This window comes from Rana temporaria, chromosome 6 (genome assembly GCF_905171775.1).
Source record: "Rana temporaria chromosome 6, aRanTem1.1, whole genome shotgun sequence".
In the NCBI taxonomy this organism is placed as follows: domain Eukaryota; kingdom Metazoa; phylum Chordata; class Amphibia; order Anura; family Ranidae; genus Rana; species Rana temporaria.
This window is the reverse complement of record NC_053494.1, coordinates 57,347,572-57,373,974: the sequence shown is the minus strand read 5'-3', so window position 1 is coordinate 57,373,974 and position 26,403 is coordinate 57,347,572. Positions and strand designations below refer to the sequence as shown.

The following is a 26,403-nucleotide window of genomic DNA, read 5'->3' as shown; positions in this document are numbered from 1 at the left end:
AAGCCTAGATCTAAGTCCTTCAAGTCTTCACAATGGTCTTGAGAAGGAAAGGCTTCCATCAATTTCTGGCTGTTAGAAGCGATCTTGTGTAGCCTCAGGTTAGACAGAGAGAACATCTCTTGGGTTCTTTTGAGGAGACTGATTGCAGTCTCATCTGAGGGCATTGATTTCAGACAGTCATCCACATAGAAGTCTTTCTCTACAAAGAGTCTGACATCCGCTCCATACTTTTCTTCTGCTTTCTGAGCTGCGCGTCTCAATCCATAGATGGCGACTGCAGGAGAAGGACTATTGCTGAAGATGTGAACTTTCATACGATACTCTGTAACATCTTTAGAGGGATCGTTGTCCTTGAACCATAGGAATCTCAAGAAATTTCTATGTTCTTTCTTAACTAGGAAGCAATGGAACATCTGTTGGATATCAGCTGTGAATGCAATGGAGTCTCTGCGAAAACGGAGAAGCACTCCTATGAGCTTGTTGTTTAGATCTGGGCCTGACAGCAAAACGTTGTTCAATGATACGCCTTCATACTTGGCGCTTGAGTCAAACACCACTCTGATCTGACCTGGCTTCTTCGGGTGATACACCCCAAACATGGGCAGGTACCAGCGTTCTTCCGATTCTTGAAGTAAATGTGCTAGTTCTGCATGACCATTCCGGAATATCTTTTCCATGAAGGTAAAGAAGTGATCTCTCATCTCAGGTTTGTTTCTCAGGTTGTGCCTGAGAGAGACAAATCGTTTGAAAACTTGCTCTCTATTATTGGGTAAGCGCTGTCTTTGAGGCTTAAAGGGTAGAGGTGCAACCCAGCTTCTTGCTTCGTCCTGCACCATACCGTGCTCCATTATATCTAGGAACAGTCTATCTTCGAATGACATCGCCATACGATTGTCCTCTTTAGTCTTGCGGAAGACTGTGGATCCTAGGTGGTCTTGATTGACATCCCAGATGAAGTCATCGTAGGCAGGACCTGCAAGAGCACCTAATGATGAAGTGCTTTGAGGCAGTTCCTTAATGAAAAGGTGATTTTCACATGGTTGTAGGAGAGATGGACGTCCATTCTCAAGTGTACTGGTAAGCATGCTGTTGACAGTTGTTGGTCTGTGTACACCTCCCAAACATACTTCTCCTACAATGACCCATCCTAGGTCGAGCCTCTGGGCGTATGGAGCATTGTGAGATCCATTGATCTGCTGTCTAACTTTGTGGACCTGTAAGATATCCCTCCCGAGGAGTAGGACTATCTGAGCTTCGGGATCAAGGTTCGGGATCAGGTGTCTTATACGCTTCAGGTGAGGGTGATGCTCTGCTACTTCTGGCGTGGGTATCTCAGACCTGTTGTCAGGAATCTGGTTACATTCTAGGATAGTTGGTAAAGGCAGACGCACTTGACCATCACTGGATTCAATTATGTAGCCGCTTGCCCTCCTTCCGGCTGTTTCCACAGTACCAGCACAAGTTCTTAGAGAGTAGGGGGCACCGGGTCCTCTGATGTGGAAGCTATCAAAGAAGGCAGACTTCGCTAACGACTTGTTACTTTGATCGTCTAGAATTGCGTACACTTTGATGGCTTTGTCTCGGTTGTCTTCTGGGTAAACCCTCACTAGGGAGATTTTAGAGCAGGATCTGCCTCCTCTGAGGTCTCTGCAAACCTCTGTACATTTAGAAGTAACTGCCAAAGTGTCAGTATTCTCTTCTTTTCGCTCCCCGCTTTGCTCTTGGGTTTGGGGTGAAGCCCACGGTGGTGGCCCAGGGTGTAGAGCTGTGTTATGATCTGTGCTGTCACATTTTGCACACTTTGCACTAACCTCACAGTCCCTGGCGAAGTGCGAAGTTGAAGAGCAGCATTTAAAGCAGATGTTGTTCTCCTTGAGGAAGGTCTTGCGGTCTTCCAATGACTTTGCTCTGAAGGTTCTGCACTTAAGTAGGGAATGAGGCTTCCTGTGTAAGGGACACTGACTGCTCGGGTCCTTGGGTTTGTCTCCTCTTTGATAAGAGCTGAACCTTTTATGGACTGAACCTGTGGAAGAAACGTTAGTTTTGTGGACCTCTATCATAGCTCTACGTGGTTTACTGACTGAAGGGGTGGCACATGACATCATGAAATCAAAGCTAGGATCATTCCTAATTTTTGCTTGTTCAGAGACAAAATCTACAAACACATTAAATGGAGGAAATGGTACATTATAAGTCTGTTTATACCGAGAACCATGCATGACCCACTTCTCCTGCAGGTTGTATGGGAGCTTCTGGACTATGGGATTCACCCCTTTAGCAGTGTCAAGGAATGCCAATCCTACCAGATCCCCTTCTGCCTTTGCTACACTCAGCTCCATTAGTAAGTCACTTAAATCTCTAAGCTTTGAATAGACTTTGTTTGCTATTTTGGGAAAGTCCTCAATTCTCTTGAATAAGGCATTTTCTATAACCTCTGCTGCGCCATACATCTCATCAAGTCTATCCCAGACCCTTTGTAGACCAACATCTGGATAATTTACATTGATGTCTCTAATCCTTTTAGCGTGTTCGGCAGACTCATTTCCCAGATAACTCACCAAGACATCCAGTTCCTGACTATATGACAGATTTAAGTCTCTCATGGTATTTTGGAAGGAAGCTCGCCAAGCTCTATAATTCTCAGCGCGGTCGGTGAACTTTACAAGTCCCTTGATGACAAGCTCATGTTGAGCAAGGAACCTTGCAATGTCCATAGTGGCTTGATTAGCGCTGGGACCGGCTGGTGTTGTGTTGTCAGAGTGAATGTGTGGTGCACGGCCATACCTGTTGGAAGTCTCTGGTTTAACCGGATCTGTGTAATAACGTTCTGAAGCGAAAGGCATCTTTCTTAGCAGGGGCCGATTTCTGATTCTCTGTTCTGGAGAGACTTTGATGTAGCTGGTTTCACTCTGATGAGTATTCTCTAGTTTGGTGCAAGGAGACTGATAGTCGACTTTCTGATGATCCGGATAAGCATGTTGGCTTGGCTCGTCAACAGACTGCTTTGTATTAAGCTGTGGAGCTGGGTTGTCATCTGGCTTGGAATGCTGATAGACGTATTGTGAAGTTCGCTGTTGTGGATCTTGGGATTCAAGTCCTGGATGGACGATGCTGCGATGACTCTTGGTTTCCTGAAGTTCCGTGGCTTCCAGAAATTCTGCTTCTGCGATGGCGGCTGCTGTTTCTTTATCTGCAGCGAGTTTTTCTAGAGTAACTTCAAGTTGCACTTTCTCCATATCCAGAGAAGCTTTCTCCATCTTTAACTGCATCTCTTGTTCTGTGAAGCTGGATTTTGCCTTTGCAGCTTCTGCCTTTGCACGGGCAATGGCGGCGGCTTCTCTGATTGATGTCCTGCTAGAGCCACTTATCTGAGACCTTGTCTTGAGTGAAGATGCCCGACTACTAGACATGTTGCGACTGTTAGGAGACCGCTGCGACATCCGTATGCAGGCTCTGCGTGGATAATGGTGGGCTCCGTGTTGTGACTGTTAGGAGACTGCTGCGATATCCGTATGTAGGCCCTGCGTGGATAATGGCGGGCTCCGTATAGTCTAATCGTCTGAGCTTATTCTCAGCAGTCGTTTCACTATACTGTCCTCATACACGTTAGCACGGTGTGTAATCTGACATGTAGCTAAACCGATCCCGTATTCAAGAAGAGAAGAAATTGTACTGCTTTAACTTCCTCTTTTATTGATAGTAGAATGACAGGAAAGCGGTGAAACTACAGAATAAAACAGTAGCATTTAGAACATATCTATGGTACATGGCCTAAGACACAGAATATATCTGCAATGCATGCAGCACATGGCAATACGAATAATAGCAACTAGCTATGAGAGACTAGTAACACATTTAGGCTAAGATAAATGTCACAAGATAGTGACCTTACCGACTATGCTTGAAAACAGGCTCAATAACTGGCTGATGAGGTAGGAACCAAGGGATGAGGATTAGGCTCCTGAGACAAGATGGTGACTGCATGCTGTATAAGACAGGACTGAGGAGAAGAAGCAGGAAGTTCCCACAATACCTCTGGAGGCTCCCACAATACATTGCAAAAACGAGACTAAATGCAATTCTGAACTGGTCAGTAGATGGTGCTGTTGCCACACAATAATAAAGTAAATGAATTATAAGACAGGTAAAAAGAATGCAATGTCAACTAATAACATACAAACAACTGGACCTGTATCTAGGGACAGAACAACTCCCCTCAGTTCACCTACATCTTCTTACCTCATGTTTAGAGGGAAGGTAGAAGGTCATGAACACATATGGAAAAGGCACAATAAACTGCAGAAACTTCAGAAATATATACCATTGCCCTAGCCCAGGGTTGGCCAACCAGTGGCCCACGGAGCCCTCTGATGTGGCCCGCGACCTCCTGCTCTGGAATGGCGGGTTGGCAAGCCCAGATCTCAGATTGCCGACCCGTCATACCACAGCATCAGTGTTGTGAATGAAGCTGGTGGTAGAGGAAGAAAGTGGCTGCGGAGCAGAGTCCCATAAGCCAATGTTTCCTCTACAGCGCTGGCTTTTGCTACATGAGGAGTCTATGGCAAAGTTCAGCTAACCCGCAGGATAGACACAGGTGCACTACGCTGCACCCGCGTTGTGGGTAAACCGCAGCACATCAGTGTGAAAGCAGTCTTAGGCCCTTTTCACACAACCAGCCTGGCCAAATGGGACCCTCAATTCACCTCTTCAGAGAGTCAGGTGTCCGTTTACGCCCGCCTACCTCCAATCCGAAAAACAGAAGGGAATTCATCCCCTTCCATCAGGGCGGATCAGAGAGCCTATAGAGTAGCCGTGACCTGTCACCCGCCCGCTCCGCTCATTGTGGCCCGCGACTGGTTACCAAGTTGCTTAAGTGGCCCTCGCTATTCAAAAGGTTGGGCACCCCTGCCCTAGCCAAAGTCTGCTGCAGTGTTGCTTCTTGTTACGGCTTACCTGTTATTAGTAATAGTAAGTAATCACATGACCATGACTTTGTCCTCAGAAGCCATTGAAGAACATGGAAGTTTTTCCAATGGGGGACATCTCTTCCTGTGACAGCTTTAGAAAGTGAGATTTCCCTAAATTTGGAGAGATTTTCTGTGTTTTTCTCTGGGACAGGAAGTAAAGGGAAAGTTCTCCAGTGGTTTCTACACTTCACCTCGCTGTCCAAACCTAGAAAAACAATGTTGGCTTGAGTTGTTTTCACGCTTCAATCTGCCTGCCATTCCTCTTGATGAGATGTATAGAGTTGGATATGACCAACTTATAGTGTTGACAATATTTGATTAACCAGAACTTTTCTTTCTTCTAGATCCAATTAACAAGCGCAATAGTTCTTCAGCAACCAAATGTAACCCCATCCTACGAAAATATGGAAAGGAAAGGCTTGGCCTGACAAGGTATCTACTTTCTGAGGAAGAGATGAGGACAAATGATTATCCATGTGTAGGTCAGTCTTCACCCCTAAACGTCATCAAATCCAGTTCCAGTGTACATAATACATGAATGAACATAAATCCAAAATAATCTGTGAATGGAGGGAATGGGCCTTCCATTAATCTGCCCTTCCTCCATTCATAGAGCCCCTTTTATTCATTGAAGCTATAGTAGAGCTTCTCTGAATGGAGGTGGTGGGTGGAAAGGGCAAAATCGACACTCAATGATGAGAAATCTTGTGTTTTTTCACCTTAATGCAGCAGGGTTGCCAACCTCACCCAGCATTTTTTTATTGACAAAACATGGGAAATTTACTGGCGGAGCACATTTTTTACTGGCAACCAGAGAAATTACAGAACTCCTATTGTAACAGTAAATATTTAATTAGTATAAACATGATATGAAAACGCTGACACTACATATAACAAAGTAATTTGCTTGATTTACACTTAAAAAGTAGGGCTGTGCAAATTAACTTTTAATAAATCGATTAATCTTAAATTTTTTTTGATCGATCAAAATCTTTTTGATTGGTACTCACCTCTCCGCCGGCTTCTGGGCCTTCAGGGAGTTCCGTCGGAGATCCAGTAACGTCACGGACACCGGCGGGGCATGCCGTGTCCATCTGAAGGGCTCCTTTGCTGTGCTTTCATATCTGCATGCCGGCGGGACCTTACTATCTGCCACACACAAGGGCTGTTACACTTCCCTCTATCACCCTGGGATGATACAACCATCCACTGGGAGTTGTGATAGTTCTCTTCATGGGACATCTACATGCCGACGGACTGATGTTAACCCCTCCTCATCTGGATTCAGCAGTGGTATCGTTGTACACATTTTTATACCAGTATCATACTAGGCTACATGTTTTTATGACTGCTTTTGCTACCGTTTGGTATTACTCGCACCATTTTTACAGTTTATGTAGCTACATCGTTTTGATCTCCAGTGAAATATTTATTTGGTTACCTACTTGAAGACTATAAAAGTTTTAATGCTATTCCCATCGAGCGCTGCCTTTGTGTGTTTTTTGTATCCTGCTATCCATGTTTCCAGTGGTTGGTAGCTGCACTGGGAATCAGCCTGCAAGGAGATCAGCTAAAAGTAGTTGGATCTGTATGTGCGTTATAATTAATCAAAATTAATCGATTAATCGATAAAAAAAAAAAAAACGATGAATCGAACAGAAATTTTTTGATCAGTAACAGCCCTATTAAAAAGTCAACACAGCATGAAATTATCAGCCCCTGATATTTACTGGCAGTTGTAAAAAAAATCACCGATTTTTACAAACTGTCAGTAAATTTACTGGCGGTTGGCAACCCTGGCCAGAAGGCTTTGCCCGTCCTTCAGGTTTTGGTAGGTTTTGGTAGAGCCCTTCGGCACATCTGTGCATGCGTAGGTAATTTTCCATGCATCTGCTAACACAGTGAAGATTTGGGACTTCCCTAATAGCTGTCATTGCGCGTGCATGGGAAACCTTGTGTGTGCAGATGTTTGGGGGAACCCACATAGAGTTGCCTCAGACCTCACTATTGATCTGAAGCCTTGGGTCACACCTGTGCCACACTCAGGAGAGCAGGGGACAATAACATAATTCTCTCCTAGGTAAAACATGCTTAATTGCTGCTTTGCAGCACAAATACATGGCATCAGTTAAATGTGTCTTATATTTCCATTTGTAAGAGAGGAAGAAAGCAGGGCAACATAACATATATTTTGGGGGAAGGTCTGCTTTAAATTAGTCCACTGAGCCCTGTATTAGTCTTATTAGCTACTGAATTATGCATTCATTTGTTTTGTTGTATGTTATATGATCTAAGTATATTCTTTGCAGGGTCCCCAGATACAGAACACTTTGTACACTCCAACTGCATGGAAGACCCTACTGATAGTAGCTCATTATTTGGGTTGGACTGTGAAATGGTAAGTGACAAAACCACCATGTACAAGTAAATCTGGAACTGTGCATCCTGATTGGTTCATACCCCTATTACTACTATATACACTGTTGCCTCTACTGCTGTTTAACTAGTTATTATGGCAGTAGATCTGTGCATTGTACTTTGCCACTGGCACTTGTGCCTGATCAGTATAGGAACATTTTATGACTTCTGTTACTCAGTTGGTATTACAATTGTTTACTAAGGCTGGCCATACATACACCATTTTCTTTGGTTCAACCATCGGGTTGAACCAAAGAAAATTACCTAATTCCCCCATCCACACACTCGGGGTGGATGAGGGAATCCATCCTGCGGAGCCTTTGTATTCTGACAGAGGAGAGACTTTCCCGCTGTCACAATACACTGATCAGCATAGCAGACTTCCAATAACTTGTCTATAACCAGCCTGCCTACAAATGGATTGAAATTCGTCTGGTCCCTGCTGAACCGGCCGATCTATCCATGTATGGCTGACTTAACTTTGTTTTGGGGGATCACTAAATGTATGTGTCCATTGAATATGATGTTAAAGCAGATCTAAACCCTAAAACAAAAATGTAATATATGGCAGCTTAGCAGTCCTTAAAGCAGAGTTCCACCCATTTAAAAGTCAGCCGCTACAAAAAGTGTAGATGCTGATATTTAATAAACAGACACTTACCTGTCCCACGGTCCAGCAATGCGGCCGCCCGAAGCCTCACTTCTCTCCCTCTCCTCTCTGCAGCGCTGGCTTTGCAAGTATGGGCGCCCGGCTGTGATGTTTTCCAGAAGATTGCAGGGAGGGAGAGGTGAACTTTCTTCTGGCATAGCGGCGCCAGGAGAGAAAGTGGGAGCTATGTACCCATGAAAACTAGGTACCTGCATTTTTTTTTTTTTTTTGCATTTTTGTCTAAATATGAGATCTGAGGTCTTTTTGACCCCAGATCTCATATTTAAGAGGACCTGTCATGCTTTTTTCTATTACAAGGGATGTTTACATTCCTTGTAATAGGAATAAAAGTGACCCATTTTTTTTTTAAATAACAGTTTAAAAATTAATAAAATAAATTAAAATAAATAAGAAAACCCCCAATTTTTTTTAAAGCGCCCGTCCCGACGAGCTTGCGTGCAGAAGCAAACGCATACGTGAGTAGCGCCCGCATATGAAAACGGTGTTTAAACTGCACAAGTGAGGTATCACCGCAATCATTAGAGCGAGAGCAATAATTCTAGCCCCAGACCTCCTCTGTAACTCAAAAGATGCAACCTATAGAATTTAAATAAACGTCGCCTATGGAGATTTTTAAGGGTAACAGTTTGACGCCATTCCACGAGCGGGTGCAATTTTGAAGCGTGACATGTTGGGTATCAATTTACTCGGCATAACATTATCTTTCACAATATAAAAAAAATTGGGCTAACTTTACTGTCTTATTTTTTAAATAAAAAAAGTGCGCTTGTAAGACCGCTGCGCAAATACGGTGTGACAAAAAGTATTGCAATGTCCGCCATTTTATTCTCTAGGGTGTTAAAAAAAATATATATAATGTTTGGGGGTTCTAAGTAATTTTCTAGCAAACAAAAATGTTTTAATCTTGTAAACACAGAGTCTGAAAAACAGGCACGGTCCTTAAGTGGTTAAAGCGGAAGTTACATTTTTGGGTGGATGTGATGGCTGCATTAGTTTTCTTATTAAAGCTTTTTTCCCTTTATTTTGACCCGGTAATTCTGCCAGTAACACATTTCTGTCATTAGGTGACCACACTTACTCACTGCACTGTATCCATGGAGGAGCAACCGATCACCCTAGGCTGCTGTCCTAATGTGGACTACAAGCCCCTTCCTCTCTTCTCACCTCAATTATATAGGGAGGATGGGTTTTGTAGTCTACAGAAGATAGCTGGAAATGCTGTTAACATTGTTTGAGATTTCAGTTCAATGCACAGAAAATTACATTGATACTTTAAGGATATACAGATTTTGTTTCTGCCCTTGAAGAAAATGTACTAGCCTTAAAAAGGAAAATGAATGCGCCCATTACATCTAAGGACTGCTAACCTGGAATATATTTACTTTTTGTTCTTTGGGTTTAGTAACTTTAGGAGCCATTTTTCTGAAACTAACACATGACTTTATCTATTTGCAGTGTTTGACCACTCAAGGGAGCGAGCTGACCAGAGTCTCCTTGGTGGATGCCAGTGGTTGCTGTGTTATGGACGAACTAGTAGTGCCTGACAATCCCATTAAAAACTACCTAACCAGGTATTTTTATCTCAGATGATTTCTAAACTTATGTTACAATAAGTATATATATATATATATATATTTATATAAACATTGCTGTATACTAAATTAGAAGTATAAAATACCAACTTAAAGGGGGAGTATACTTATGCAGTCACCTTTTTTGTATTTTTCCATTGTAATAATTTAAATCATCTTGTTGAAATCTGTTTTCATTTTGTCATGGTAATCTTTGTCAAAGAAAAAAAATTAAATGCACGGGATTTAATAAATCGCTAAAATCAAAGCAGGTGAATATTTTTGATAGGAACTCTGGGCCAGATTCACAGAAGAGATACGACGGCGTATCTCCTGATACGACGGCGTATCTCCTGATACGACGGCGTATCTCCTGATACGACGGCGTATCTCCTGATACGCCGTCGTATCTCTGAGATACGCTTGTCGTATCTATGCGGCTGATTCATAGAATCAGTTCCGCATAGATAGCCCTAAGATCTGACAGGTGTAATTGACTTACACCGTCGGATCTTAGGATGCAATTCTAGGCCGGCCGCTAGGTGGCGATTCCATTGCGGTCGGCGTAGAATATGCAAATGACTAGTTACGGCGATTCACGAACGTGCGCTTTACCCGTCGCTCTAACTTTACTAAGGCTGCCCTCTAGGTGGACTAGCCAATGTTAAGTATGGCCGTCGTTCCCGCGTCGAAATTTGAAAAAACACGTAGTTTGCGTAAGTCGTCTGTGAATGGCGCTGGACGCCATTTACGCTAACGTCAAAACCAATGACGTCCTTGCGACGTCATTTAGCGCAATGCACGTTGGGTAATTTGACGGACGGAGCATGCGCAGTACGTTCGGCGTGGGAATGCGCCTAATTTAAATGGTGCCCGCCCCATTTGAATTAGGCGGGAATTAGGCGGGCTTGCGCCGAGCGGATTTACGTTACACCGCCGCAAGTTTACAGGTAAGAGCTTTGTGAATCAGGCACTTACGCTTTAAACTTGCGGCGGTGTAACGTAAATGGGATACGTTACGCCGCCGCTGCGCAACGTAAATGTACCTGAATCTGGCCCTCTGTTTATATACACTACTGGTCAAAAGTTCTAGAACACCTACATTTTTTTCAGTTTAAATTATTATTTATGCAGTTTATTGTATTGGGTAGCCTGTAATCCAAAAATATAAAAAATTTGAGAAAAAAAAATAGTCATTGTGCTGGACAAATTTTGAATCCTCAAAGTAGCCACCATTTTCAGATATAATAGCAGAACATAAGAAAAATATAAATTGCGCTACCTCAAACACCCTGCTTGCTATAGACACAGGCGTGTGCAAGTGGGTGATCTACAATGATAGAAGTGAAAAGGCGGCTGCTATGTTAAGAGCGACTTCTAATGGCCACTAGGGTGCAGCATGCAGCCACCTCAAAATCCCACACCAGTGATATCATAGTAATTTACAAGTGAAAACAAAAAAATTTAAAATATTAATAATATAACAGACACTAGATCAAAAAGACATTGCCTAAATGTGAACTTTGGCTATAAATGAGTTAATAGTCCAAAATATTAATAGCAAAAAGTCAGTTAAACAGCAGATAGTGTGTCAAACACCCGTGCATCTGTGCCACATTACAGATTGGTTGTAAATGTGTCCAAAGGAAAACGTGATATCTCCTCCACCAAACTTATAAATTGGCCTCTTACCGAATTCCCATGATCCTCTATTACAGGGGATCAGAAACAGCATATAATAGGTCCCAATCTCACAGTTTCGGATATACGGTCCTGTTGGATCTTGTTCCTCAAGAAAATGTCAGCAGTAACATTGTCCACCATGTAAGAAACAGTGACCGCTCCACATAGTGCGTTTAAATGTGTAAAAAATGTATTTAAAAAGATAAAATTGCACTTACAATTATGCAGTTTAAGATTTGCCTTGAATCTAATGTGCCGGCCGGTACACAAAACTCTCAGGCTCTCGTCCACTGGGGGAACGTCGGGAGCTTCTTGGGTGACGACAGCGCGCTGCTCGCCCTACGTCCGTTTCGTAAAAAACGTGTACGTTGTACAAGCAGGGCCGCCATCAGGGGGGTAAGGCAGTACACCTGTAAGGGGCCCGGAGGTCCCCAGGGACCCGGATGGCAACCCCCCTTAAAAAAAAAAAACATTTTTTTTTTTTTTTGAGGTCCGGAGGCCCCCAGGGCCCCAGATGGCAACCCCATTTTTTTTATTTATTTTTTATAAAAAATATATATTTTTTAATATATTTTTATTTTATTTTTTATCAAAGGGCCAATTTTTTTTTTTTTTTTAGGGGTCCAGAGGTCCCCAGGGCCCCAGATGACAACCCCCCTTTTTTTTATTAAAAAAAATATTTTTTTTATATATTTTTTTTTATTTCTTTCTTTTTATATATATACAGTACAGACCAAAAGTTTGGACACACCTTCTCATTCAAAGAGTTTTCTTTCTTTTCATGACTATGAAAATTGTAGATTCACACTGAAGGCATCAAAACTATGAATTAACACATGTGGAATTATACATAACAAAAAAGTGTGACACAACTGAAAATATATTTCATATTCTAGGTTCTTCAAAGTAGCCACCTTTTGCTTTGATTACTGCTTGGCACACTCTTGGCATTCTCTTGATGAACTTCAAGAGGTAGTCACCTGGCGCAGAACCCCATCACTCTCCTTCTTGGTCAAATAGCCCTTACACAGCCTGGAGGTGTGTTTGGGGTCATTGTCCTGTTGAAAAATAAATGATGGTCCAACTAAACGCAAACCGGATGGAATAGCATGCCGCTGCAAGATGCTGTGGTAGCCATGCTGGTTCAGTATGCCTTCAATTTTGAATAAACCCCCAACAGTGTCACCAGCAAAGCACCCCCACACCATCACACCTCCTCCTCCATGCTTCACGGTGGGAACCAGGCATGTAGAGTCCATCCGTTCACCTTTTCTGCGTCGCACAAAGACACAGGGGGTTGGAACCAAAGATCTCAAGTTTGGACTCATCAGACCAAAGCACAGATTTCCACTGGTCTAATGTCCATTCCTTGTGTTCTTTAGCCCAAAACAAGTCTCTTCTGCTTGTTGCCTTTCTTTAGCAGTGGTTTCCTAGCAGATATTCTACAATGAAGGCCTGATTCACACAGTCTCCTCTTACCAGTTCTAGAGATGTGTCTGCTGCAAAAGGTGGCTACTTTAAAGAACCTAGAATATGAAATATATTTTCAGTTGTTTCACACTTTTTGTGTGGTCCCCAGGGCCCCATGTTGCAAACCCCCTTTTTTTTTTATAAATGTTTTTTTTTTTTTTGTATATATATATATATATATATATATATATATATATATATATATATATATACATACATACATACATACATACATACATACATACATTTATTTTTTATTAAAGGGCCCAGAGGTCCCCAGGGCCCCTTTTTTTATAAATGTTTATTTTATTTTTTTATATATTTTTTTAATTTATTTTTTATTAAAGGGCCCAGAGGTTTATTTATTTTTATATTTTTTTATTGGGTCATTGTCATGTTGGAGTACCCATCCACGACACTTTTTCACTATGTTCACTTTTTGCCCGAAGAGAAAAGAAAATAAACTGCGCTAGGAGATTGGAAAACAAATATTGACAAAAGGAAATGCCTGAAGCTCTGGTTATGAGCAGCAACTGACCTGAAAACATAAAACAGTGGATAAATGATAAAAAAAATATATATATAGTTGCGCTAAACCTTAAAGGGGTAGTAAAAGTAAAACATTTTTCCCTAAATAGCTTCCTTTACCTTAGTGCAGTCCTCCTTCACTTACCTCATCCTTCGATTTTGCTTTTAAATGTCCTTATTTCTTCTGAGAAATCCTCACTTCCTGTTCTTCTGTCTGTAACTCCACACCGTAATGCGAAGCTTTCTCCCTGGTGTGGAGAAAGCCTCTTGAGGGGGCGAGCAGGAGTGTCAGGACGCCCACTAACACACAGCTCCTTTCTCTATCTGCAAAGTAGAGAGTGTCCTGACCCTCCTGCTCGCCCCCTCCCCCCTCAAGAGGCTTTCTCCACACCAGGGCGAAAGCCTTGCATTACGGTGTGTAGTTACAGACAGAAGAACAGGAAGTGAGGATTTCTCAGAAGAAATGAGGACATTTAAAAGCAAAATGGAAGGATGAGGTAAGTGAAGGAGGACTGCACTAAGGTAAAGGAAGCTATTTAGGGGGAAAAAATGTTATCTTTACAACCCCTTTTAATAACGTTAATAAAGTGTGTGACTGTTAGCAGTGGGTAATCCTGGCGAATCTCCACTGCCCAAATCCCCAAAAAGTTAAATATGAAATGACACAATTCCAAAAACATAAATAGTGTATGGACAAATATAGTGAAAACGGTGAAGTGATCATCTAAAAATCAATCCATAGAAGAAGTGAATCATAAAGTGCATGAATTATATTCCAAGTGCGACATCAATAAGGTGACCACATATCATAAAGTGCAAAAATAGTTCATATGTTGTAACAATACAGTCCACCCGTAAAGGTATCCAAGTGACTACTGGCTGTTCCGCTGAGTGATTGACAACCAAAGTGCAATCCACCACCATAGAGTAAGTAGATCTGCTTACCAGAACAACTTGGTCCCCTATGACAGAGGACCTAAGATCACATGTAATGAATCCCAATTAGATGATTAACCACTGTGTTTGCAGCCTCAACGATCAGCACCTCTCACAGCGTTAATTGTCAGCACATCTCATAGCATTAATTGTAGAAACATGTAAAAAGAAGGGAGGTGGAGCCTCGATAGTGTAAAACCCTTGGTGTTTATTAAATAAACAATACATAAAAGCACACTCACAAGCACACTCACATTTGTTGAAAGAAAGAAGAGCCTTAAGCCTGTTGCGATGGCCGGCCGCAAACAGGCAAACACGTCTGTGTGGAAATCGAGCAGTGGATGGTGATGACGTCAGCACGCCGCTCGTTCTGACTGCCCCTATCACGAAACGCGTAGGATGGAACTGGAGCAAAATGGACAATTTAACCACTTCCGCCCCGGACCATTTTGCTGGCCAAAGACTAGAGCACTTTTTGCGATTCGGCACTGTGTCGCTTTAACTGACAATTGCGCGGTCATGCGACGTGGCTCCCAAATGAAATTGACGTCCTTTTTTTTCCCCACAAATAGAGCTTTCTTTTGGTGGTATTTGATCACCTCTGCGGCTTTTATTTTTTGCACTTTAAACAAAAATAGAGCGATAATTTAAAAAAAAAAAAGCTATATTTCTCTTATCGTCCATGGACGGACACAGCTCCTTAAATCTTGACAAGTGGGTTATGTTCCCTGTTTACAGGAGAGGACTAGGCAGAAACATGTTAAATAGTTAAATACATGTTACATTAACAGAGTTGAACAGCCCCGCCCAGGGGGCGGTCCCTCCAGACATAACCCTCCTCACTGCAGCTTGCAGCCTCAGTTTCGTTCTGCCTAGCAAAGGAGAAGGACGTATGGCTCCCTTTGGGCCCAGCGCCCTGAGGAGAAATTTTATTTTATTTTACTTTACTTTTTCTTGAAGAATCTTCTTTCAACTGTTGGCTGAGAGACAGGCTGGATATTATAGATCCTTGTAGTCTACTCAGTCCGACCAGCAAGCGTGGGCACACCTTTGCAAAGAGGCTTGGTCTGCCACGCCATACCCCATGACTCCTGGGGGGGCCGGTGAGCTTTGCTCCGAGGTCCACATATGACTGAGCTGTGGTGTTGTCTCAATCACAGTGGACCGGGCCGACAGCTACCTCCATTGCGGTTGTAGGTCTGTCAGGAATGCGTCAGCGAGTCCTCGCTCGGACGGGTAAGTACAGTCCCTCCTGCTTCGGTGGGTTGGTACAGCTGGGCATTCCTGGGGTTCGGGGGTCCCTTCCCCTTACTTCCATGCTCCTTTCCCTTGCTGCATTGCTAACATTGCCGCTGTCAGGGGGGAGGGGGCCTTCCTGAGGGGACTGTTATCTGGCCTGTGTTTTTTCTTTTTTGTATTGGGCTTTCCTGTGAGGTAAAAAGCCCTGTGATGAGCACAGATGTTTATGATTATACTTCAGCAGACGCTGACTGATTGGTGACACCTGTAATGGTTTTGCTTTTTATGCTGTATCTGTGACTTGTCCTTAAATAAAACAGCCCTATGAGGCTTTTCCTGTTTAAACACAGGTCCCTGCAAAAGTTACCTCACGGTTCTTTTCCTCACAGGCAGCGCTGTGCAGTCTCCTCCTGAGGGAGTCCCCTGGTTACCCCTGGTCAGCGCAGCAAGTGGGTGAGAGGCCCTGAATAGGGCTCTAGGAGCTTTTGTCTATTTGTATGGACAGGTGTGCATATTATAATATACACTATATGTAAATATTGGAGTCAGTATCTGGGTCCTTCCCCACATGCTGGTGGTGGCAGCAGGTGTTAGCACCTGTGATTCCCACAGAGTTTTTGTTAGTCCTGGACACAGTTTGTGCCAGGGTGGGGGTGGACTGCGGGCGGGCGGTAAAAGAGTGCCCCCTTCCCCCGTTATCCCCTGGGGAATGCTCTGTTATGGAGCCATGGACTAGGTACCTAGTTAAAAAAAAAAAAAAAAGGCAGAATAAGGCATTTATGGGTGCGCTTTTTACTGCTGCAAGGGACTCTCCTAAGCTGCATAGTGCAGCTGGGTTTCCGCTGAGGGCTCGGTCTTTTTTGGATCACACAAATCAGACCGCTGTGTAGGTTTTTTCCTTCTGTGCCCTTCTTTGATAACTTCTGAGATGCGGAATGAGAAAAGCCACTGAGGGCTTTTGTAGTCCCTCACCGCCGGGCGGGAACCCCTACTTGTATGGATCTGACTGATAGAAGATCCGAAGTACTGACCCGTTCCATGTTTACCATGCTGGGGTCTGGCTTGCGGCCTATTGTGGCCACTACACTGGGGTCTCAGTGGTCGCTGGCGCTATTTTTTTGGGAGATTTTTCAATTACATTGAAAACTCCCATTGGCGCCCATTTTGTCGTAGCCACGCTATGGCGCAGCTTACATTGTGCTGGCCTTTTTCCTGTGGCCGCGTTCTGAACGCTCGGCGGCCATCTTGGAGTAGTCCTGACCCCTAGTGCTGTATACAACTCACAGAGTGAGCATTTTGCACCAGACAGTGGAGGAGCACCGACTCTCTCCTGAGGTTATTAGCCTAGCGGACCAGCTGGTCCAGGGCCTCATATAGGTCTGTGATGCTTCATTGAATGCTGCGCCCTTGTTATCCAGGGCGTCTGTTTCAGAATGGTTTTATGCACACGGTGGTGTAGTGCTTAACTCCATTACTTGGCAGCAAAAGAGTCATTGGTTCAAATCTGCACACTGACGCCAATCTGCCTGGAGCTTGCATTGTCGCTCCCTGTGTCTGTGTGAGTTTCCTCCGGGTACTCCGGTTTCCTCCAAAGACATGTGTGCATACACCTACATAATATACATACACACTATGTGTGTGTATTATTTAGGGGCAACCCTCCCAGGCCGTCAAAGGCCCAGCTGGGGGACTAATCTGTCCCTGGGTGCATAAGCCGATCACGCCGGCACCCAAATCCTGCCAATGTATATAGCCTTCCCTCCCTGTCTCTAGGTGGGAGGGGCGGCTTGCAGGTTCACAATTCAGTGAAACCTCCCTGCTCTCCGACTAGTGGGTCTGCGAGGTGGTCTCTTCGGAGTACTAGATAGGGTTTCCTCCTATCCACAGAACAAAGTTCTGTCCTTGTGTCTTCCCCTCCCGGCACGTCGGTCTGCCTTGGGCAGTGTGGGATTTGCTAAGCTGCAAGGTAATTTTACCTTTCCTGCAGGACGAGAGTTTTGGGGTTTTCTATGGGCCTCAGGCCCTAAATACCTTTGTGAACGTCGGGTAGTTCCGCATGGAATCCATTTGTTCGGTGGTAGCTGCGCTTCATCCGGGGGATGTCCTGACGTCCTCGGACATCAGGGACGCATACATGCATGTCCCGTTTTGCACATGTCAGTGTTTTTTTCTGTGCTTCGTGATGAGAGAAGGGTCTCTGTCAGCCTGTGGCCCTCCCTTTTGATCTGGCGTCAGCACCATGGGTTTTCAGCTAGGAGCTCGCACTTATTTGAATTTTGTTGGGACAGCGAGGCTTTGCCTCATTGGCTACTTTGACGACTTTCTTCTGAGAGCAGCTTCTGTCTCCGACCTAGTGGATAGGTTATTCCCATTCAGACCCTCCGAAGATTCGGGTGGATGTTAAACGTTTAGGCCAGAAAGTGTAGCTCAGTGGCAGCAAGCCTGCCCTACATGTGTGCGACCCAGGGTTCAAATTATGGGCATGCTAGGTTCCGACTCAGCGTTGGAGTATCTAGTGTTGATCCAGACTCCTCAGTGGCAAAGGTCCTTCTTCCCCTGGAGAAATTGCAGACTCTTCAGTCTGCGGAGAAGGTATTGGCATCACGCAATCGGTCTTCTCTCCGGGCGCCTGCTGGTTCAGGGTCTGTGGGTAGCCTCCTTCAAGGTGGTACTGTATGCCCAGTTCCACACCCTGGTTTTCCAGTGGAACTACTGTCCAGGTGGTAAAAATCTCTTGTCTCTGAAATCATTAGATTCCTGTGCGCCACCTAGTCAGAGTCTCTCTGAGTTGGTGACAGAGATTCCCGACTCTTCGGTCCGGGAAGTTGTTCCTTCCTTCCAGTGGTCGGTGTTTTCGACGAATGCCAGCTCACGGGTTGTGAACCTGGAGGTTCACAAAACTGGGGGGTCCAGTCGGCCCTGAGTCGCTGGACTTGCGTGGACCTATGACCACACCTCCTTGAATGTGTCTGGTCTCGGTAGCTACCCAGGGTCGGGCCTGGCTAGTGCCTGGTGGAAGACCGCCTGGGAATACCAGGTGCTGTCTACTGTTCATTGTCCTACTATTTTAGGCGATCAGGCTATGCTTCTCCTTGTGGTCGACCAATCTGGTTTCAGCCGGACAACGCCACGGCCGTGGCTTCAGTCTACCATCAGGTATGCCGGCAGGCAGACTACTGGAGTCGCCAGATGCTGGACCAGGGCGACTGGTCTTTGTGCTTGGGGTGTTTCGGCTCCCTTGCAGGAGGTGAGCCTCACATGGCATGGATCTCCTGGCAGCTTGTCTCCGCCGCAAGGGTGTCAGTTAGTGGCCAGGTCTAGTGATCTTGTACAGACGCGTCAGTCACGCTGGTGGCCCTGTGTTGTCTGTATCGGTGATTTTTTGCCATTCCTCCATGGTAGTTGCTTCCTCGGCCGCTCCACAGAGTGGATGCTGAGGAGATCCCGATGATTCTAATCGCTCCAGATTACTCTCGGCGTCCTTGGTACGCTGATATCGGGCGCCTGGTAGCGGAGGCACCCTGGCGATTGCCAGGGCAGGAGGTTCCTGTCTCAAGGTCCCATACTTCCTCCTGTTGTACAGTCACTGACTTGCTTAACATGGTTATTGGAAGCCAGACTTTAGGTGACCAGGGTCTGTCTGACTCGGTCATCTCAACAGGGCACCGTAGTCTTCTTCCGGAGGATCTACCGTCGCACCTCTCTTGGTGCGAAGGGATGGAGTGACGTCCACGGGCGTACTTTCAATGTCCAGGGTCCTGCTGTTTTTAAAGCTTGGATTGGATCTAAAAATTGCTTAAAGCACCGTTTGGGGGCAGATTTCAGCCTTGGCTGTGTTCTTTTAGTGGCCTTTTTGCGGCCCGTTCCCTGGTGGGTCCCCTTTTTTTGTGTGCAAGGGGTTTGTCATATACTTTCCCCTCTTGGCCCATCTCTTCCCCCATGAGTTTTGACTCTGGTGCTCTCGGTTCTTCAGGAACCTTCCTTTTGGAAACATCAGAGAGATTTTCTCTTGACACTATCTCAGAAGGTGGCCCCTTTAGTGGCCTTTACCTCTGTTAGAGGGGTTTCTGAGTTGGCGGTCTTGTCTTGCAAGCCGCCATGCTTGATCCCCCATAAGGATTAGGTGATGGTGCGCCCGCGACCTTCCCTTCTTCCGAAGGAGGTTTCGGCCTTTCATACTTTAGGCGTGGTACGCGCTTTGCGGGTATACCAGCCTACTACGGCTCCATTTCGGAGCTTCTGACTCTCTTTTGTGTCGGTGTCTGGTCCACAAAAGGGCCTGGCGGTCTCGTCGACCACCATTTCTCGGTGGATCGGGCAGGCCGTCATACAGGCCTATGCTCCTAAGGGCGGGCCCCCCTTTCCGGTCACGGCACTTTCGACCAGGGCAATTGGTGCTTCCTGGGTTTTTTTTTTTTTTTTTTTTTTTTTTTTCTTCCCGACATCATGCGTCGGTCTCACAGGTGTGCGAGGCGGCGATTTGCTCGTCCGTTCACGCTTTTTCCAGAATTTACATGGTTGCTGTGAGTGCATCTTATGATGTTTTTTTCAGCCGCTAGTTTTTGCCGGCGGCTGTTTAAAGTTGCACCTCCTCCGTTGAGGAGCTCTGCTTGTTTTGGGGTGAAGTTAAAATTGTTTTTACTGATATATTTCCCACCCCTCGTTTTTTGACACTGCTTGGGGACGTCCCACTTGTCAAGATTTAAGGAGCTGTGTCCGTCCATGGACGATAAGAGAAAATAGGATTTTTTGTACTCACCGTAAAATCCTTTTCTCTGAAGTCCATGGACGGACACAGCTCCCACCCCTCCTTTTTAGGTTTGTACTGCTTGTTACGAACTGAGGCTGCAAGCTGCAGTGAGGAGGGTTATGTCTGGAGGGACCGCCCCCTGGGCGGGGCTGTTCAACTCTGTTAATGTAACATGTATTTAACTATTTAACATGTTTCTGCCTAGTCCTCTCCTGTAAACAGGGAACATAACCCACTTGTCAAGATTTAAGGAGCTGTGTCCGTCCATGGACTTCAGAGAAAAGGATTTTACGGTGAGTACAAAAAATCCTATTTTTTTACTATAATAAATATCCCCAAAAAAGCTATAAAACAAATTTTTTTCCCTCAGTTTAGGCCGATACGTATTCTACTTATTTTTGGTAAAAAAAAATCACAATAAGCGTTTATTGATTGGTCTGCGCAAAAGTTATGGCGTCTACCAAATAGGGGATAGTTTTATGTCATTTTTATTAATATTTTTTTTTACTAGTAATGGTGGCGATCAGTGATTTTTATCTTGACTGCGACATTATGGTGGACACATTGGACACTTTTGGCGCTATTTTGGGACCATTCACATTTATACAGCGATTAGTGCTATAAAAATGCACTGGTTACTGTTTAAATGTGACTGGCAGTAAAGGTGTTAACCACTAGGGGCTAGGAGGGGGTTAAGTGTGTTTTAGGGAGTGATTCTAACTATTAGGGGGCACGGCTATGAGTGAAATGTCACTAATCACTGCTCCCGATGAGAGGGAGCAGACATGATTGATATGTCACTAGGCTGAAAGGGGAGATGCTGTGTTTACACTGGCATCTCCCCATTCTTCAGCTCTGTGATACGACCCCGAGACACCGGCGGACATCGGGTCCTGCGGGCACGGTCACGGAGCTCGCGGCAGGTGCGTGCTCCAGTGGCGCGCGCACGGCGGCAAATTCAAACTAACATACAGTATATACACGTTGATTTGCCCGTCTGTGCCATTCTGCCAACATATATGTACAGGAGCCAGTCCTTAACCGGTTAATTTTTTTTTTATTTTTTTTGCTGCGTTCCTCTGAATCCGCTGTGGGTTTTGGATAGTGTATATAGAGGTTTTCTATTTGTGTCCTTTTTTCAACCAGATTAACTACAGCATGTAACTATGTATCTGCTCATTATGATTCTTGATATGTTTCTGTAATGGTAACCATAAGTACACGTTTTCCTGTGAGTGTATGCAGCAAAATAAACCAGATGTTTGTGCCATACAGGTTCTCTGGGATTACAAAAAAGATGCTTCTTCCAGTAAAAACAAAGTTAAAGAATGTCCAGGAAAAACTGAAAGAGATTCTACCCAAAGATGCTGTATTGGTGGGTCACTCCTTAAACAATGACCTCCGAGCTTTGCAGGTAAGTAGCGATTTGAAGGTAGCTAATGTATGAAGATCTTGTGTAATCCACCATTTGTAATGCTCATTGTGTTTTTACAGATGATACATCCGAATATTATCGACACGGCACTACTTTTTGCTCGAGATTGTGGAAGGAAGTTTAGATTAAAATTCTTGGCCCAAGAAGTATTACAGTATGTACTTGTATCTAGATATATTATTAGACACTTTCCTCTGTTGTGTTTTCTTATTTAGCTTTGAATGTAATAAGAATCAATGTGTTCTTTATTTCACTTTATATAGCACTAAGAATTTAATAGAGATGACCTTTTTATTTAGATAAAGTACATTTGTCAGAAGCCTCGGTAATTGAATCCAAACATATGATGAAGAAATGCACAAAAGATCAGCAGCTCTAGATCAGAAGTTATAGGAATGTTTTCACTTTTCATGTGACTTAAGCTGTATTTGGGGTAAAAATAAGTACACAACACAAGCTAAAGTGGATGTAAACCCGATTCATGAAATTTGAGCTGGGCACATATATCTGCAGTATTTTGTTATCTCTCTTCAAAGAGCTAAGTCCCATAGTTCTCTGCTGAGCCGTTTTTCTGTTATCAGCCTGATAACTCCTGACATATTCTCGGACACATCAGATAAAAGCAGCCTGAAATTTCAGAGGAGGTTGCTATAAATAGATTAGCAGGGAGCTGGCCCTGTTATAAAACACCTCTGAGAGTCTCTGCCAATGATGAGAGGGGGTGTGTGCCTTTCCTCCAATCGGCTATTTTAGCTATCTTGGCTGTATGCCCAGACATCACACTCTGGGGCAGATTCACAAAGAGATACGACGGTGTATCTCCTGATACGCCGTCGTATCTCTGACTTACACTGGTCGTATCTATGCGACTGATTCATAGAATCAGTTACGCATAGATATGGCTAAGATCCGACAGGTGTAACTGTGTTACACCGTCGGATCTCATTTGTAATTTAAAAATGGCGCGGGGGGCGTTCCCGCTGATTTACGTTGAATAATATGTAAATCAGCGAAATTCACGAACGTACGCGAACCCGACGCAGTGTTGTTACGACGTTTCCGTAGCGGTTTTCCCGGCGTATACTTACCCCTGCTTCTATGAGGCGCAGCCGATGTTAAGTATAGCCGTCGTTCCTGCGTCGATTTTGAATTTTTTTACGTTGTTTGCGTACGCCGATTCAGAAACCAGCGCGTCGCAAGTTACGCTCACGTCGAAACCACGGACGTCCTAGTGACGTCAGTGGGAGCAATGCACGCCGGGAAATTTCGCGGACGGTGCATGCTCATTTAACTCGGCGCGGGAACGCGCCTGATTTAAATAGTACACTCCCCCTAGCCGCGGAATTTGAATTCCGCCGGGGGATTTGCGAGACGCCGCCGCAAGTTTGGAGGTAAGTGGTTTGTGAATTACCCACTTGCCTCTCAAACTTGCGGCAAGGTATCTTAACCTCTTCCATACAGGGCAGTTATACACCCTTCCATACCAGGCCTATTCTGGCACTTCTCTCCTACATGTACAAATCATAATTTTTTTGCTAGAAAATTACGCAGAACCCCCAAACATTATATATTTTTTTTTAGCAGACACCCTAGGGAATAAAACGACAGTCATTGAAACCTTTTATCTTGCACGGTATTTGCGCAATAATTTTTCAAACGCCTTTTTTTTGGAAAAAAATTGTTTCATGAATTAAAAAAATTAAAAAACAGTAAAGTTAGCCCAATTTTTTTGTAAAATAGGAAAGATGATGTTACACCGAGTAAATAGATACCTAACATGTCACGCTTTAAAATTGCGCACACTCATGGAATGGCGCCAAACTTCGGTACTTAAAAATCTCCATAGGCAACGATTTGAAATTTTTTACAGGTTACCAGTTTAGATTTACAGAGGAGATCTAGTGCTAGAATTGTTGCTGGCACTCTAACGCACGCGGCGATACCTCACATATGTGGTTTAAACGGCGTTTACATATGTCGGCGGGACTTGCGTGTGCGTTCGCTTCTGCGCGCAAGCTACCGGGGACAGGGGCGTTAAAAAAATAAATTGTATTTCTTTTTTTCTTTTTATACATTTATTTCTTTTTTTACACTTTTTTTTTTATTTTTATTTTTTTTGATCACTTTTATTCCTATTACAAGGAATGTAAACATCCCTTGTAATAGGAATGTGTGTGACAGGTACTCTTTATGGAGAGATGCGGGGTCAATAAGACCCCACATCTCTCCTCCAGGCTGGAAAGCATGAAATCGGTGAAAAAAAATTCACCGATCTCATGCTTGCTATTGCTTAGCAGCCGCAATCGCGGCTTTGTTTACTTACGGGACCCGGGCGTGACGTCATCACATCGCGCCCGGGTCCTCCGACGGTCATAGAGATGACTGGTGACCATCTGGTCACCAGTCATCTCTATGCTTCCTGCGAGCGCCGGACGATTCGTTCTCCGGGCCCCCGATGGCACGGGAGAGCCCGGAGAAGCACCGGATGGCGGCGGGAGGGGGGGGATGTCCCCTCCCGCCGCCTGTAAGAACGATCTAGCGGCGGAACCGCCGCTATGATCATTCTTACGTTGTGCAGAATCGCCGGCACAAGAGAAGGATATCTGAATGATGCCTCTAGCTCCAGGCATCATTCAGATATCCCCCCCACAAAGCCCAGGACGTCATATGACGTCCACTCTGAACGGCAGAGGTTCTTTGTGGACGTCATTTCACTATGGGCCGGTAGGGAAGTGGTTAAATCAGATAGATCACGCGGATCTAAAAATCCGCTGATCTACCTGAATCTAGCCCTATGTATTAAGCAGGAAGAGAACATTTCCTAATGCGATCTAAACTTTCTAAACAGTATATAAATTTGAAGACAGCAGATATACATGTAAAACCTATGTAGGGAGATTTAGTTGATCTCTGTGTATCATCTGAGGCTGTTTACTTCACTGGGTGTATGGATGGTTTACATTCACTTTAAAGCTTAACCCAAATAAAATAAAAAATTGCATATTTCCCTAAAATTTGTATCCCCAATTGTGTCATCTCGTTTATTTAAAATTCTGTAGGCAATTAAAACCCATAAATACCTTTAGAATCATTCTAGAGATCACTGCCTGCATCCATTTCCCTAATACCCGTGTCTACAATTAATTCTGCTCTCTCAATATCTTCCTTTGTTATTTACACATTCAGATACACTGAGAACAGAGTGTAAGTGATGATCAGGGATGAGCTTCAGTGAAATAGCACATCCTTGGCATCCCTTTAGATCAGGGGTGTCAAACTCAATTTCATTGCGGGCCGTACCAGCATTATGATTGCACTTAAAAGGGCCGATTATATCTGTAAGATTAGATGTCCAGCGCATCCCCTTCACTATTTTAGATGTCAAGAGCCACCCCACCATCAGAAGTTGAGTCCCCCACTCTCCCTTGCATCACAGTGCACCCCTCTTTTCTTTATGCTGCTGCTGGGAAGAAGCTGGATGCATTGCTTGAAAGCAGAAAGTAAGGGTCTGATGGAGGACCAGAGGAGGGCTGGAGCTCTCCTGCAGCTGCTGGAGAGGTGCAAGGGCCACATGAAATGGCCTGGATGGCCGGATTCAGCCCACGGGCCTTGTGTTTGACACCTGTGCTCTAGATTGTTCCTCTCTGCTGGTTTTTGGATGGTGCAGACTTTAGGTGTGCTGATCAGTTGCTCGATTACTGTTCAAGAAGCAGGTCTGAGAATGTAATCAAGCAAATGATAGGCAGATTGCATAGTGAAAGTCTACACCATGCAGTGTCCAGCTCCCTATCTGGAACATACATGTCTTTTAGGGGGCCCAGGGATGTTTTCTTTCACTTTTGCCATCAGCTAGAATCATAGGCGTGCGCACAGGGTGTGCCCAGGCACACCCTAATCACCCCGTGCAGTACAACTTCCCCCTACCGCTCCTTCCCTCTGCAACACTACCGGCATCCCTCCTCTCCTCTCGGTTTTTGCGGGAGAGATGTTTTAGGTTGAGTGAGGGAAGGGGCTGGTAAATATGTATTTAATAGCCTCTTGCCGCTTTGAATGAACACAGTGAGTGATCGGTAGTGTGTGTTTGAGCTTTGGGGTGCACACCCTAATGCAATAGGCTGTGCACACCTATGGCTAGAATTAATGTCCCTGCAGTCTGTTATGAAGAGCTGCAGCTACAGGGATTGACTGAGGATATGCTGATATTTCAATGTAAGAAAGTATACAACCAAACTAATACAACATTTTGTGTCAGTGATTGTTAATACTTAATGTAATGAATGCCACTTTAGTACTTGATTGCTTTTGTCATGTTATCACATGATATTCTCATCAAAACATTCAGCTCATACTCAAATATTTCATAGGCGTGGATTTGGATTTTTCTTTTCGTACTAAATTTACCTCTGAATCCCTTTCTTTCTCCTGAATTGGTATTTTATCTGATGAAAAGTAATTTAAATTACTCTATTTCTAATTTCCTAATTGGACACCTTGTGGAACCTCACAGTTAACTCCAGCCAAAAGGTAGAGGAATTTTAGCACATGAAAACCGATGGGTTGGTCTTTAGAGTTGACATTTCCATATACAACACCAAAGAAAATCTATATGCATGTGATAATATTTTTCGATGAATGTAATAAAATCTTTACTGAATTGAAATTAAAACTTACAAAAGTAGTAAGCAAGATATGGTAATTAAAATGTATGCATTGGTAAATGCACATTTTCTCTGGAT

At 44.2% G+C, this 26,403-nt stretch overlaps 1 protein-coding gene and 1 long non-coding RNA gene across 2 annotated transcripts in view; one reads left to right on the top strand and one right to left on the bottom strand.

The window, feature by feature from the left end:
- The window catches only part of REXO5 (RNA exonuclease 5), a 92,752-nt gene that overhangs the window by 21,011 nt on the left and 45,338 nt on the right, over positions 1 to 26,403 (top strand). Inside the window, exons 6-10 of the mRNA XM_040356850.1 lie at positions 5,312 to 5,449; positions 7,277 to 7,365; positions 9,511 to 9,626; positions 21,508 to 21,646; positions 21,727 to 21,821. Coding sequence (XP_040212784.1) covers positions 5,312 to 5,449; positions 7,277 to 7,365; positions 9,511 to 9,626; positions 21,508 to 21,646; positions 21,727 to 21,821 — 577 coding nt within the window. The remainder of the gene's footprint in view (positions 1 to 5,311; positions 5,450 to 7,276; positions 7,366 to 9,510; positions 9,627 to 21,507; positions 21,647 to 21,726; positions 21,822 to 26,403) is intronic.
- Positions 3,267 to 4,230, bottom strand: LOC120943514. Its single transcript, XR_005750291.1, has 2 exons — positions 3,893 to 4,230; positions 3,267 to 3,724 (listed from the first exon to the last, which is right to left on the bottom strand). It is a non-coding gene; the product is annotated as an uncharacterized LOC120943514 (long non-coding RNA).